The 14,764-nt window shown below is 45.7% G+C and overlaps 1 protein-coding gene across 1 annotated transcript in view; it reads right to left on the reverse strand.

The window, feature by feature from the left end:
• Positions 1 to 6,448: 6,448 nt before the first annotated feature.
• The window catches only part of LOC139424325 (calmodulin-regulated spectrin-associated protein 3-like), a 44,383-nt gene continuing 36,067 nt past the window's right edge, over positions 6,449 to 14,764 (reverse strand). Inside the window, exons 10-18 of the mRNA XM_071176040.1 lie at positions 14,191 to 14,252; positions 13,874 to 13,904; positions 10,784 to 13,406; positions 10,475 to 10,596; positions 9,833 to 10,140; positions 8,873 to 8,996; positions 7,977 to 8,092; positions 7,655 to 7,773; positions 6,449 to 7,437 (exon numbers count right to left, since the gene is read on the reverse strand). Coding sequence (XP_071032141.1) covers positions 7,153 to 7,437; positions 7,655 to 7,773; positions 7,977 to 8,092; positions 8,873 to 8,996; positions 9,833 to 10,140; positions 10,475 to 10,596; positions 10,784 to 13,406; positions 13,874 to 13,904; positions 14,191 to 14,252 — 3,790 coding nt within the window. The 3' untranslated portion in view covers positions 6,449 to 7,152. The remainder of the gene's footprint in view (positions 7,438 to 7,654; positions 7,774 to 7,976; positions 8,093 to 8,872; positions 8,997 to 9,832; positions 10,141 to 10,474; positions 10,597 to 10,783; positions 13,407 to 13,873; positions 13,905 to 14,190; positions 14,253 to 14,764) is intronic.

The raw sequence follows: 14,764 nt of genomic DNA on the forward strand, positions 1-14,764 counted from the left end.
ATATAACTATCACTATACCCTAGTAGAATGTATATATAACTACCACTATACCCTAGTAGAATGTACATATATTATAACTACCACTATACCCTAGTAGAATGTATATATAACTACCACTATACCCTAGTAGAATGTATATATAACTACCACTATACCATAGTAGAATGTACATATATTATAACTACCACTATACCCTAGTAGAATGTATATATAACTACCACTATACCCTAGTAGAATGTACATATATTATAACTACCACTATACCCTAGTAGAATGTATATATAACTACCACTATACCCTAGTAGAATGTATATATAACTACCACTATACCCTAGTAGAATGTACATATATTATAACTACCACTATACCCTAGTAGAATGTATATATAACTACCACTATACCCTAGTATAATGTATATATAACTACCACTATACCCTAGTAGAATGTACATATATTATAACTACCACTATACCCTAGTAGAATGTATATATAACTAACTACCACTATACCCTAGTAGAATGTATATATAACTACCAGTATACCCTAGTAGAATGTATATATAACTACCACTATACCCTAGTAGAATGTATATATAACTACCACTATACCCTAGTATAATGTACATATATTATAACTACCACTATACCCTAGTAGAATGTATATATAACTACCACTATACCCTAGTAGAATGTATATATAACTACCAGTATACCCTAGTAGAATGTATATATAACTACCACTATACCCTAGTAGAATGTATATATAACTACCACTATACCCTAGTAGAATGTATATATAACTACCACTATACCCTAGTAGAATGTATATATAACTACCACTATACCCTAGTAGAATGTATATATAACTACCACTATACCCTAGTAGAATGTATATATAACTACCACTATACCCTAGTAGAATGTATATATAACTACCACTATACCCTAGTAGAATGTATATATAACTACCACTATACCCTAGTGAAATGTACATATCCTATAACTATCACTATACCCTAGTAGAATGTATATATAACTACCACTATACCCTAGTATAATGTACATATATTATAACTACCACTATACCCTAGTAGAATGTATATATAACTACCACTATACCCTAGTAGAATGTATATATAACTACCACTATACCCTAGTAGAATGTATATATAACTACCAGTATACCCTAGTAGAATGTATATATAACTACCACTATACCCTAGTAGAATGTATATATAACTACCACTATACCCTAGTAGAATGTATATATAACTACCACTATACCCTAGTAGAATGTATATATAACTACCACTATACCCTAGTAGAATGTATATATAACTACCACTATACCCTAGTAGAATGTATATATAACTACCACTATACCCTAGTAGAATGTATATATAACTACCACTATACCCTAGTAGAATGTATATATAACTACCACTATACCCTAGTAGAATGTATATATAACTACCACTATACCCTAGTAGAATGTACATATATTATAACTACCACTATACCCTAGTAGAATGTACATATATTATAACTACCACTATACCCTAGTAGAATGTACATATATTATAACTACCACTATACCCTAGTAGAATGTACATATATTATAACTACCACTATACCCTAGTAGAATGTACATATATTATAACTACCACTATACCCTAGTAGAATGTACATATATTATAACTACCACTATAACCTAGTATAATGTATATATAACTACCACTATACCCTAGTAGAATGTACATATATTATAACTACCACTATACCCTAGTAGAATGTACATATATTATAACTACCACTATACCCTAGTAGAATGTACATATATTATAACTACCACTATACCCTAGTAGAATGTATATATAACTACCACTATACCCTAGTAGAATGTATATATAACTACCACTATACCCTAGTAGAATGTATATATAACTACCACTATACCCTAGTAGAATGTATATATAACTACCACTATACCCTAGTAGAATGTATATATAACTACCACTATACCCTAGTGAAATGTACATATCCTATAACTATCACTATACCCTAGTAGAATGTATATATAACTACCACTATACCCTAGTATAATGTACATATATTATAACTACTACTATACCCTAGTAGAATGTATATATAACTACCACTATACCCTAGTAGAATGTATATATAACTACCACTATACCCTAGTAGAATGTATATATAACTACCAGTATACCCTAGTAGAATGTATATATAACTACCACTATACCCTAGTAGAATGTATATATAACTACCACTATACCCTAGTAGAATGTATATATAACTACCACTATACCCTAGTAGAATGTATATATAACTACCACTATACCCTAGTAGAATGTATATATAACTACCACTATACCCTAGTAGAATGTATATATAACTACCACTATACCCTAGTAGAATGTATATATAACTACCACTATACCCTAGTAGAATGTATATATAACTACCACTATACCCTAGTAGAATGTATATATAACTACCACTATACCCTAGTAGAATGTACATATATTATAACTACCACTATACCCTAGTAGAATGTACATATATTATAACTACCACTATACCCTAGTAGAATGTACATATATTATAACTACCACTATACCCTAGTAGAATGTACATATATTATAACTACCACTATACCCTAGTAGAATGTACATATATTATAACTACCACTATACCCTAGTAGAATGTACATATATTATAACTACCACTATAACCTAGTATAATGTATATATAACTACCACTATACCCTAGTAGAATGTACATATATTATAACTACCACTATACCCTAGTAGAATGTACATATATTATAACTACCACTATACCCTAGTAGAATGTACATATATTATAACTACCACTATACCCTAGTAGAATGTACATATATTATAACTACCACTATACCCTAGTATAATGTATATATAACTACCACTATACCCTAGTAGAATGTACATATATTATAACTATCACTATACCCTAGTATAATGTATATATAACTACCACTATACCCTAGTAGAATGTATATATAACTACCACTATACCCTAGTAGAATGTACATATATTATAACTACCACTATACCCTAGTAGAATGTATATATAACTACCACTATACCCTAGTAGAATGTATATATAACTACCACTATACCCTACTAGAATGTATATATAACTACCACTATACCCTAGTAGAATGTACATATATTATAACTACCACTATACCCTAGTGAAATGTATATATATTATAACTACCACTATACCCTAGTATAATGTACATATATTATAACTACCACTATACCCTAGTATAATGTATATATAACTACCACTATACCCTAGTAGAATGTATATATAACTACCAGTATACCCTAGTAGAATGTATATATAACTACCACTATACCCTAGTAGAATGTATATATAACTACCACTATACCCTAGTAGAATGTATATATAACTACCACTATACCCTAGTAGAATGTACATATATTATAACTACCACTATACCCTAGTAGAATGTATATATAACTACCACTATACCCTAGTAGAATGTATATATAACTACCACTATACCCTAGTAGAATGTATATATAACTACCACTATACCCTAGTGAAATGTACATATCCTATAACTATCACTATACATACTCTAGTAGAATGTACACATATTTAGGTATATTTATTTATTCTATACAGTAGTTCTCTCTGCATTTATTTTCTAGGTTACTAAATACTACTTGAGGTCTTCTCAGTGAGTTAGCTGCCGCAGGTGTCACACCCTGACCATAGTTTGCTTTGTATGTTTCTATGTTCTGTTTGGTCAGGGTGTGATCTGAGTGGGCATTCTATGTTGGATGTCTTGTTTGTCTGTTTCTGTGTTTGGGCCTGATACGGTTCTCAATCAGAGGCCGGTGTTAGTCGTTGTCTCTGATTGGGAACCATATTTAGGTAGCCTGTTTTGTCATTGTGGATTGTGGGTGATTGTCTATGTGTAGTGTTTGTGTTCAGCACGATCATTCATTAGCTTCACGGTTGTCATTTTGTTGTTTTGTTGTGTCCAGTTTTTCCCATTAAAATGAAGGAATTACCTCGCCGCATCTTGGTCCGATCCTTACTCCTCCTCCTCCTCCTCCTCAGACGAAGAGGAGGAAATCTGCCGTGACAGCAGGGCATTTACAGTGACATTATATATAGTATAATTCAACTTTATACAGTTGGGTTGTGATTATCATAATGATATAACCCTCAAAATAAGAGAGAGAAAAACAATGTTGATGAAATAAGACAGGGAGGATGGGAGGGAGGGAGTGGGGGAGGAAAGAGAGAGAGATATAGAGAGGGAGAGAGAGAGAGAGGTTCAGACAACTGTTTAGTTCAGATAGACAGAGAGTCAGGTTTTAAAACACATCTACTTTATTAACCCGACTGTACCGTGGGTGGATCATAACCCCTGACCCCTGACCTTTAACTGTCAGGGTTTTACATTTCTATTGGCTGACAACCCATAACAACCAGTGCTTGACTTGGACTAAAATAGGTGCCAGGACTCATTTTGAGTACGGGTACTGTTTATATTTAGGTGCAGGAACTCTGCAACGGTTTAGAGATAATATTCTGTAAGAGGTGCAGGAAGTCAAGCAGTAGAACATTTGAGGTGCCGTTCGGTACTCAGTCCCGGTGAGCTCCTGTCCAAGTCAAGCAGTAGAACATTTGAGGTGCCGTTCGGTACTCAGTCCCGGTGAGCTCCTGTCCAAGTCAAGCAGTAGAACATTTGAGGTGCCGTTCGGTACTCAGTCCCGGTGAGCTCCTGTCCAAGTCAAGCAGTAGAACATTTGAGGTGCCGTTCGGTACTCAGTCCCGGTGAGCTCCTGTCCAAGTCAAGCAGTAGAACATTAGAGGTGCCGTTCGGTACTCAGTCCCGGTGAGGTCCTGTCCAAGTCAAGCAGTAGAACATTTAAGGTGCCGTTCGGTACTCAGTCCCGGTGAGGTCCTGTCCAAGTCAAGCACTGTGAGACCACATGTCCATGCTGCAGCGTCTTTGTACAAATCAGTTATGGCAGATTAGGGATTCAATCCATAGCGCAGAACATCTGCCTTATAGCGTGATTTAAATTTCAAGGTAATTTCCGATTTGGCCAACGTATTCAGCGTTTGTCGAGAATGCAGTCTTGGCGAATGCGGGAACAGGTGCTTTTAAATTTCAGTCGAGCTATAGTGCGGAATCGGATTGAATCTAGGCCTTAATGATGGCCCGTCCGTCACAGCTATGTACAATCTTTGATTTTGTGCTATTTGCTGAACACACATCTCCTGTTCTTTTCTCCTATTCACATTAAACAACACGTCTGCCATTCCTTGTTTTGACCCAGGCGTTGGCAGGATAATAAAAGTCCCGTGCCTGCCAGTCGTTGGGCAGAAGTGGTTTGCAGGATAATAAAAGTCCCGTGCCTGCCAGTCGTTGGGCAGAAGTGGTTTGCAGGATAATAAAAGTCCTGTGCCTGCCAGTCGTTGGGCAGAAGTGGTTGGCAGGATAATAAAAGTCCCGTGCCTGCCAGTCGTTGGGCAGAAGTGGTTGGCAGGATAATAAAAGTCCCGTGCCTGCCAGTCGTTGGGCAGAAGTGGTTGGCAGGATAATAAAAGTCCCGTGCCTGCCAGTCGTTGGGCAGAAGTGGTTTGCAGGATAATAAAAGTCCTGTGCCTGCCAGTCGTTGGGCAGAAGTGGTTTGCAGGATAATAAAAGTCCCGTGCCTGCCAGTCGTTGGGCAGAAGTGGTTTGCAGGATAATAAAAGTCCCGTGCCTGCCAGTCGTTGGGCAGAAGTGGTTTGCAGGATAATAAAAGTCCCGTGCCTGCCAGTCGTTGGGCAGAAGTGGTTTGCAGGATAATAAAAGTCCCGTGCCTGCCAGTCGTTGGGCAGAAGTGGTTTGCAGGATAATAAAAGTCCCGTGCCTGCCAGTCGTTGGGCAGAAGTGGTTTGCAGGATAATAAAAGTCCCGTGCCTGCCAGTCGTTGGGCAGAAGTGGTTTGCAGGATAATAAAAGTCCCGTGCCTGCCAGTCGTTGGGCAGAAGTGGTTTGCAGGATAATAAAAGTCCCGTGCCTGCCAGTCGTTGGGCAGAAGTGGTTTGCAGGATAATAAAAGTCCCGTGCCTGCCAGTCGTTGGGCAGAAGTGGTTTGCAGGATAATAAAAGTCCCGTGCCTGCCAGTCGTTGGGCAGAAGTGGTTTGCAGGATAATAAAAGTCCCGTGCCTGCCAGTCGTTGGGCAGAAGTGGTTTGCAGGATAATAAAAGTCCCGTGCCTGCCAGTCGTTGGGCAGAAGTGGTTTGCAGGATAATAAAAGTCCCGCGCCTGCCAGTCGTTGGGCAGAAGTGGTTTGCAGGATAATAAAAGTCCCGTGCCTGCCAGTCGTTGGGCAGAAGGCATTAGAAGGATCGTGTTCATGTTATAAAACAGAAAACTTTAGTCAACCTACACAATGGCTATCAGCATGCCTCCAGCCTTTCAGCTAGTAGTGAACAGAACATAAGGCCAAAGGGTTTATGGGTAGCAGAGAAACAATCATTTTGTACCTCAGACATTTCCAGGAGAACGTTTTAACTAAAAAAAGAGAAAGATACACTTTTTTTGTGTAGAGTTTGTTTCTGTGTAGTGTAACCATTTAAGATTGAAAAGGTCATTTTTACAACAACAACAACTGGTTCTTCAGTATCCCCCGCGTGTGGACGAGTCTTAGAGCCTTCTCCATAAGGGTGGATAGTTGGACTGTTCCATTTCCATGCACATACAGGGGAGAGAAAGCACCTCGTCAACAGTCAGTAGGTCCGATGAGAAGGGCGAGAGGGGTAGTGTGTCCCATGCAGGACAAACAGTAATTCAGTTGTTTGTGTGTGTATGTGTGTATCCATTCCTGTATGTATATACAGTATATACATGTTTATTTTGGCTTGCCAGGCCTCTTGCTGTGCCACAGGTGTGTATGTATATACAGTATATACATGGTTATTTTGGCTTGCCAGGCCTCTTGCTGTGCCACAGGTGTGTATGTATATACAGTATATACATGGTTATTTTGGCTTGCCAGGCCTCTTGCTGTGCCACAGGTGTGTATGTATATACAGTATATACATGGTTATTTTGGCTTGCCAGGTCTCTTGCTGTGCCACAGGTGTCCTGGTAAGGTGAAGGCGTCGACACTCATGGACATGGTCTTGGACGGGATACAGCTGAACTGTTTCCTGTCGGAGCTGTACTTATAGATGGATTCCACCAGGGCGGGGCTTACGACACGCGGGCCCACCCCGGCCAATCGGATGAGCTCGTCAGTCTCGGGGCTCATGGTGTAGACGGCTCGGAACTGACAGTTGGAATCACGGAACAGAATCAGGAAGTGGTTGGCTGGACTCTTCTCCATCTCCTGGTGGGGGGGAAAGAAAACAATGTTTGTGTGGAGGAAAACTTGTCTTCAGTGTGTGTGTGTGTGTGTGTGTGTGTGTGTGTGTGTGTGTGTGTGTGTGTGTGCACTTTTGAGCAGTATTTCAAAGAAAAATCATTTGAAGTCAGGTCTGGTTAGTTAGTACTGTGTGTGTATAAAGCCCTATGTGGTTGTGTGAAATACAGTGAGGACATCCCACCTCCACCATCTTGTTCTTCTGAGTCTCGTTGACCTTGCCAGCCAGACAGCAGCGAGACAGAGCGTTGTGGATGATGAACTTATTGGACTTGAAGCTCGGCTCCTTGAACAGTTTGGGCCCTGGGAAACAAACAAACAAACAAACAAACAAACAAACAAACAAACACACACACACACACACACACACACACACACACACACACACACACACACACACACACACACACACACACACACACACACACACAAATTTAGATTTGGGGTACAACAGTTTTATAACAGGACAATTCTTTAACATCATTCCATTTCCTATCACGTCGTACCGGTGTATTCTGGAATGGAAGGGGAGGAGCCGTTGGAGCCGATCTCCCAGTCCTTGTCTCCGTTCTGATTGGCCAGTCGGCTCGGTGACATCAGACGTGAGGGCGAATCAGGGCGGCTGGAAGAGAGGAAGGGTAAGTGTTCTGAAATGTGATTGGTGCATCAGCTGTTATTCTCTTGTTACGTCAGTCACTGTCAGCTAGATGTTTTTACATTGCTAAGTTAGTCTAGTGGCCAGCTATGTACACTTGTAATCATGGGCGAATTACCCGGCCGGGAGGGGCCCCATTAATTGTGTTAGTCAGTTTAACTTAGATATCCTATTTAAAAATAATAATAATCTCCACCCATGGCAACATTTGTAGAATTGCAGGGAATTAGATTTAACATTTAAAAATCTTGGATGGATGTGGTTACGCAGATGAGCGAGCAAGTGAGGCCCCTCATGATTCGTTTTTTTGTGGCCCCCGCCCACATTATGGCCCCCACCCATTCTGTTTTAAATGAATTGTTGTTTTCACTTGTATGGTATTTGTGAATATCTCGGGTGGCCTTTTTTTTTTACCCTGGATGAATATACCAGAGAGAGAGGGAGAGAGAGAGAGACAGAGAGGGAGAGAGAGAGAGAGAGAGAGAGAGAGACAGAGAATGAGAGAGAGAGAGAGACAGAATGAGAGAGAGAGACAGAGAGAGAGAGAGAGAGAGACAGAGAAGGAGGGACAGAGAGACAGAGAGGGAGAGAGAGAGAGAGACAGAGAGGGAGAGACAGAGAGAGAGAGAGAGAATGAGGGAGAGATAAAGGGAGAGAGAGACAGAATGAGAGAGATAGAGACAGAGACAGAATGAGAGAGAGAGCGATAAAGGGTCAGAGAGAAAGAGAGTGAGGTAAGAGTGTTACCTGGATGGTTTCTTGCTAGGGTCAGGGACGGTGTGGTCAGGGACGATGTGGTCAGGGACGGTGTTGTCGGCCATAGCAGCCAGGTTGAGAGAGGAGTGAGAGTACACCTTAGTCAACTTAGAACCTGGAAAGAGAAGGAGGGAGAGAGAGAAGGAGAGAGAGAGAGAAGGTGGGAGAGAGAGGACAGAGAGAGGGGGGAGAGAGAGAAGAATAGAGATAAGAAGGGAGAGAGATAAGAAGGGAGAGAGGACAGAGAGATAGAGAAGAAGAGAGAGAGAAGAAGAGAGAGATAAGACGGGAGAGAGAGAAGGGAGAGAGAGGAGGGAGAGAAGAAGAGAGAGAAAAGAAGGGAGAGAGGAGGGAGAGAGAGGAGGGAGAGAGAGAAGAAGAGAGAGATAAGGGAGAGAGAAGAAGAGAGAGATAAGAAGGGAGAGAGAGAAGGGAGAGAGAAGGGAGAGGAAGGAGAGAAGAAGAGAGAGATAAGAAGAGAGAGAGGAGTGAGAGGAGGGAGAGGAGGAGAGAGAAGGAGGGAGAGAGAGGAGAGGGGGAGAGAGGAGGAGGGAGCGAGAGGAGGAGGGAGCGAGAGGAGGAGGGAGAGAGAAGAAGAGAGAGATAAGAAGGGAGAGAAGGAGGGAGAGCGAGAAGGAGGGAGAGAGAGGAGGAGGGAGCGAGAGGAGGAGGGAGAGAGAGGAGGAGGGAGAGAGAGGAGGAGGGAGAGAGATAAGAAGGGAGAGAGATAAGAAGGGAGAGAGAGGAGAGAGAGGAGGAGGGAAAGAGAGAAGGAGGGAGAGAGAGGAGGGAGAGAGAGGAGGAGAGAGAGGGGGGGTACAGTATGTTGATAACTTGTCATTATGCAGAGTAAAGCAGCAGAAGACGAGAGCATCAGAGTGCTGGGCTGGAACAAAAGCCTGCACCTCCGTCCCCCTGTCCCAGACACTGTAAAGGGGAGCAGTGCATTACCCATAGTGCTCTTGGCTGGGCTGCGGGACAGCTGTGACTCCTCCCGGGTCATGCTCCGAGGTCGGGGGTGGGACTTCTTGGCGGCGACTCGTCCCTGATTGGTGTGTTTCTGACACAGCACCTTATCCAGGTCAGACATGATGCGTATCTGCTGGCGGTGGGCGTACTCCTTCCGCGTGAAATCACCACGGCGACTGGGCGTGGTCGGGGGGGTGAGGGAGGGGACACCGGCGGCGGGGGGAGGAGTGCAGGGGAGGGGAGGGGTCTGTGGGAGAGAGCCTCTTCGCTCCTCCTCCTCAGAGGGGGGTCTAAAGGAAAGATGGAGGGGAAGGGGGGTTAGTGTTATGGTGATGATCTATATGTTTATTTGCTGAGTGGATGATAAGTGTGTCTGTGTGTGTGTCTGTGTGTCTGTCCATCTGTGTGTCTGTGTGTGTGTCTGTGTGTCTGTCCATCTGTGTGTCTGTCCGTCTGTCTGTGTGTCTGTGTGTCTGTCTGTCTGTCTGTCTGTCTGTGTGTCTGTCTGTCTGTCTATGTGTCTGTATGTTTATTTGCTGAGTGGATGATGAGTGTGTCTGTGTGTCTGTCTGTCTGTCTGTCTGTCTGTCTGTCTGTCTGTCTGTGTGTGTGTGTGTGTGTCACCTGCTCTCTCTCTCCTGTTCGTTCCACTGTCTCCTCCTCTTCAGGTCCTCTGCTCTTTTCTGCTGTCTCCCCAACAGAGCAGCTCTCCTCTGAGCCATCTCATCTTCACAACGCACCTCCTCCTGCGCACACACACACACACACACACACACACACACAAACACACACACACACACATTGTCATTACTTTATTGGCTACCACTAGAAACACATAATCTTTGATTTCCTTATGAGTCAATAATGAAACGATGAACTTCAATTAACGTTGTCTTATCTACATCTAAGGGCCTAGAGGGCCGCCAGACTCACCTTGAAGAAGAATCCAACCCCTCCTCTCGCCTCCGGTTCCGTCTGCTCTGTGGGTTCCACTGAGGGTTCTCGGAGTTCTGTGTTCTGTGTCTGTTCTATTTGATACCCTGTAGATTCCCTCGGTTCTCCCGTGGGTTCCGTAGGTTCCAACGTTTCTCCTGTTGGAGGTTCTGTGTGGTCGCTCATGGAGTCAGAGAACAACTCCTGTCCTTCTGTGTCAGTTGGCTCGTCACTGCCCCCCTCTGGCCCTCCCAGGGATGACAATGACACCTCCATCAGGCTGTAACGATTCCCTCCTCCTCCTCTCCCTCCCTCCCCTCCTCCGCAGTAAGCGGCCGACAGCGACAGGGTCTCGCTCTCAAAGGAGCCCTCGGAGGGGGCTCCAGAGCTGCTGCCACCCCCAGAACGGCCTCTCCTGGGCTGGGGAAACACGGGCCGGCCTCCACCTAAACCCTCCTGCTCCTCCAGCTCCAGGCTGAACTGCGTCTCGCTGGAGCCCGTCTCTGAGGTACTCTCCTCGGGCTGGGGCAGCATGGCGGCAGGGGGTTCCTGGGGGGTGCAGGGGCCCCCGATACGGAAAGAGGAGGAGGTCTGGACCTGGCACTGGCTGGGGGAGACGCGTCGCAGGTGTGGGAGGGAGTCCACATGTTGCGGGGGGGTGAGGACACGGGTGGAAGGAGGGAACTTCAACTCAGAAGGGCGGGGGTGGGGTTGGGAGGGGCGCGGGTAGTGCTTAGGGCTACAGGGGGAGGAGGAGTGGATCTTTGTGCGTGGGGCAGGGCAGGAGGAGGAGATGGGGGTTTTGGGAGGGTTGGAGGAGAGCTGGGGGAGGGCCCTGCGAGAGGGGGAGGTAGTGGAGGTGGGGGTTTTGGGAGGGGTGGAGGAGAGCTGGGGGAGGGCCCTGCGAGAGGGGGAGGTAGTGGAGGTGGGGGGTTTGGAGCCTGCAGGAATCACCCACGCCTTACTGATGCTCTTGGTCGGGGTCCTAGTCGGACTCTTAGTGGGGGTCCTGGGTGGTGTCCTGGGTGTACTTTTAGGTGTAGTTTTGGGTGTAGTTTTAGGTGTGGTTTTGGGTGTAGTTTTAGGTGTGGTTTTGGGTGTAGTTTTAGGTGTGGTTTTGGGTGTAGTTTTAGGTGTGGGTTTGGGTGTGGTCTTCTTGCCCATTAGCTGTTGTTGTTGTTGGGTCAGTTTCTGCATGTCGTTCTGTAGTGACCTCAGAGCCTCACTCAGCTTCAGGACCACCTCATTATACTCCCCTAGAACAGCCCCTCCCCCCGGCTCAGGCCCCTCCCATTTATCCGCCCCTTTCTCAGCCCCCTTCCTCGTATCCATGGAAAACGTCACCTGCTTCTCCAATCGCGCCTGGGGGCGGGAGTTCCCTTCGTCTGCCTTATCTTTCTCCTCTCCCTCTTCTCTCTCCTCCTCCTCTTTCAGCTGCTTCTCCAATCGCGCCTGGGGGCGGGAGTTCCCTTCGTCTGCCTTATCTTTCTCCTCTCCCTCTTCTCTCTCCTCCTCCTCTTTCAGCTGCTCCTCCATGCGGCTGAGACGCTCCTCCAGAGATATAGGCTCCTCTCCTCCCTCTCCTCCCTCTCCTCTCTTCAGCTGTAGGAAGGCAGTCTTGCCCAGCCTCTGTCTGTGTCTGGTGAATATGGCCTCTATGCGTCTCTTCTGGGCCTCGATGGCTCTGCGTTTCTCCTCCAGGCGGGCCCCCAGCTCCCAGGCCTCTGTACCCGGCTCAGGGTGCTTCCCTCCTGGGCTGGGGGTGGTGTGGGTGGGGGTATGGAGGGTGGGGGTGGTGTGGGTGGGGGTGGTGGGGGTCGGGGTGCTGGCCGACTCCTCTCCCGGTGCGGCCGGCTGTCTCCTTCTGTCCCGCCGCTCGGCGAAGCTCGTCATCTGCGGGCTGCTGCTGCTGCCCCCGGTGTTGCTGATGCTGCCGTTGCCGTGACGACCGTGGCCAGGGCGGACGTTGCCGGGGGTGTTTCTAGGAAGGTCGTCGGAAGCTTCCGATGAGTCCACACTTCTGTCGCGGAGTACCGAGTCATCGTCCCGCGAGCCATCCGATCTCCCCTTCTCCCCCTTCTCCCTGCCTCCCACTCTCCGCTTCTCTCCTCCGCCCCCCTCCCCTCCTATTGGTCGGTAGAGCATTCCGGAGCGGCAGGGGGCGGAGCTGCTGAGCTGGGTCAGGTCGTATTCAGGAGAATGAAGGAAGAAACCTGCAGGAGCTCCTTCTGGACGCAAGCGTGGCTCTGGCCTTCTTTCTCCTCCTCCTCCTCCTCCATCTCCTTTCTCTCCTCTTTTCCCTCCTCCACCTCTTTCTCCTCCAGGAGTGTGGATGATCTCGACTGTCGGCAGCTCCCCTAGGGCCGGTGTGTGTGAGTGTGTGTGCGGGCCCCAGGAGGAGCGTTGAGGGACAGAGGCGCTGACCAGGTGACTGAGGTCCTCGGGGGGGCTGTAGGGGACCCGTGTCATCCCCGATGACATCCTGCTTGATGAAGTCATCATGGCGGGCACGCCGGCGGTCAGGCTGTTGGTGCTGGCAGAATGCACGGGGTTGCCCATGACAACGTCCACGTCACTGTCCAGACCGAATGGAATACTGAAGGTCACAGCCGAGAGTGGACGACTGGAGAGAGAGAGGGAGAGAGAGAGAGAAAGAGGGGAAGAGAGAGAGAGAGACAGAGAGGGAGAGAAAGAGGGAGGAAGAGAGAGAGATGGAGAGAAAGAAGGAGGAAGAGAGAAAGATGGAAAGAAAGAAAGAGGAAGAGAGAGAGAGAGAGAGAGAGAGAGAGAGAAGGAGGAAGATAGAGAGAGAGAAGGAGGAAGAGAGAGAGAGAGAAAGAGAGAGATGGAGAGAAAGAAGGAGGAAGAGAGAGAGAGATGGAGAGAGAGAAGGTGGAAGAGAGAGATATTGAGAGAGAGAAGGAGGAAGATAGAGAGAGAGAGAGAGAGAAGGAGGAAGAGAGAGAGAGAGAAAGAGAGAGATGGAGAGAAAGAAGGAGGAAGAGAGAGAGAGAGAGAGAGAGAGAGGTCCAATGAACTAGGAGGATGGTCCTAAATAAATATCTCCCCAGGCTGAAACATCCTACTCACCGGATCTGTTTCTTGGTCCACATGTTCCCTTCTAAATGTGACAGAAAGGGAGATGTAGTCAGGAAGAGATCTCCAACACTTAGACTTCTCTCAATTGCATACTCCTCGTGTCCTCTTTCCTCGTCGTCTTCTCAAAACCCATTGGATGAGAAAGCCAGAGGTCCCTCCCCTCTGACCTTTACCCTCCAATGGGTTTTGAGAAGTAGACGAGGAGCGAGGACAACGAGGACAACGAGAAGTATGCAATTGAGGAAAAGCCCACAGATGCAGAAAGGCAGCTTTTAAACTACATTACCCAGAATTCCCATCTCTCTTACCAGATGACGCAGGAGAGGATATGGGGACAAAGGGCTGTTTGAAGATATAGGAGGGAGAGCCACTGGAACAGAAAACACATTATTATTCACAATGACTCTGTAATATACGTCTCGTTCTGCCATAGATACAATAAACATGTGGATGTGTTTCTGTTTGGTTCCTCACTGCTCTCTGGGGTCTAGACCCGTAACACATCATGATGAAGACTGTGTTATCGAGACGCCAATGAGATTCAGTATATAACACAGACTCATAGTAATGGATGTGTTTCTGTTTGGTTCCTCACTGCTCTCTGGGGTCTAGACCCGTAACACATCATGACGAAGACTGTGTTATCGAGACTCATAGTAATGGATGTGGTTCCTCACTGCTCTCTGGGGTCTAGACCCGTAACACATCATGATGAAGACTGTGTTATCGAGACTCATAGTAATGGATGTGTTTCTGTTTGGTTCCTCACTGCTCTCTGGGGTCTAGACCCATAACACATCATGATGAAGACTGTGTTATCGAGACTCATAGTAATGGATGTGTTTCTGTTTGGTTCCTCACTGCTCTCTGGGGTCTAGACCC

This window comes from Oncorhynchus clarkii, chromosome 13 (assembly GCF_045791955.1).
Source record: "Oncorhynchus clarkii lewisi isolate Uvic-CL-2024 chromosome 13, UVic_Ocla_1.0, whole genome shotgun sequence".
In the NCBI taxonomy this organism is placed as follows: domain Eukaryota; kingdom Metazoa; phylum Chordata; class Actinopteri; order Salmoniformes; family Salmonidae; genus Oncorhynchus; species Oncorhynchus clarkii.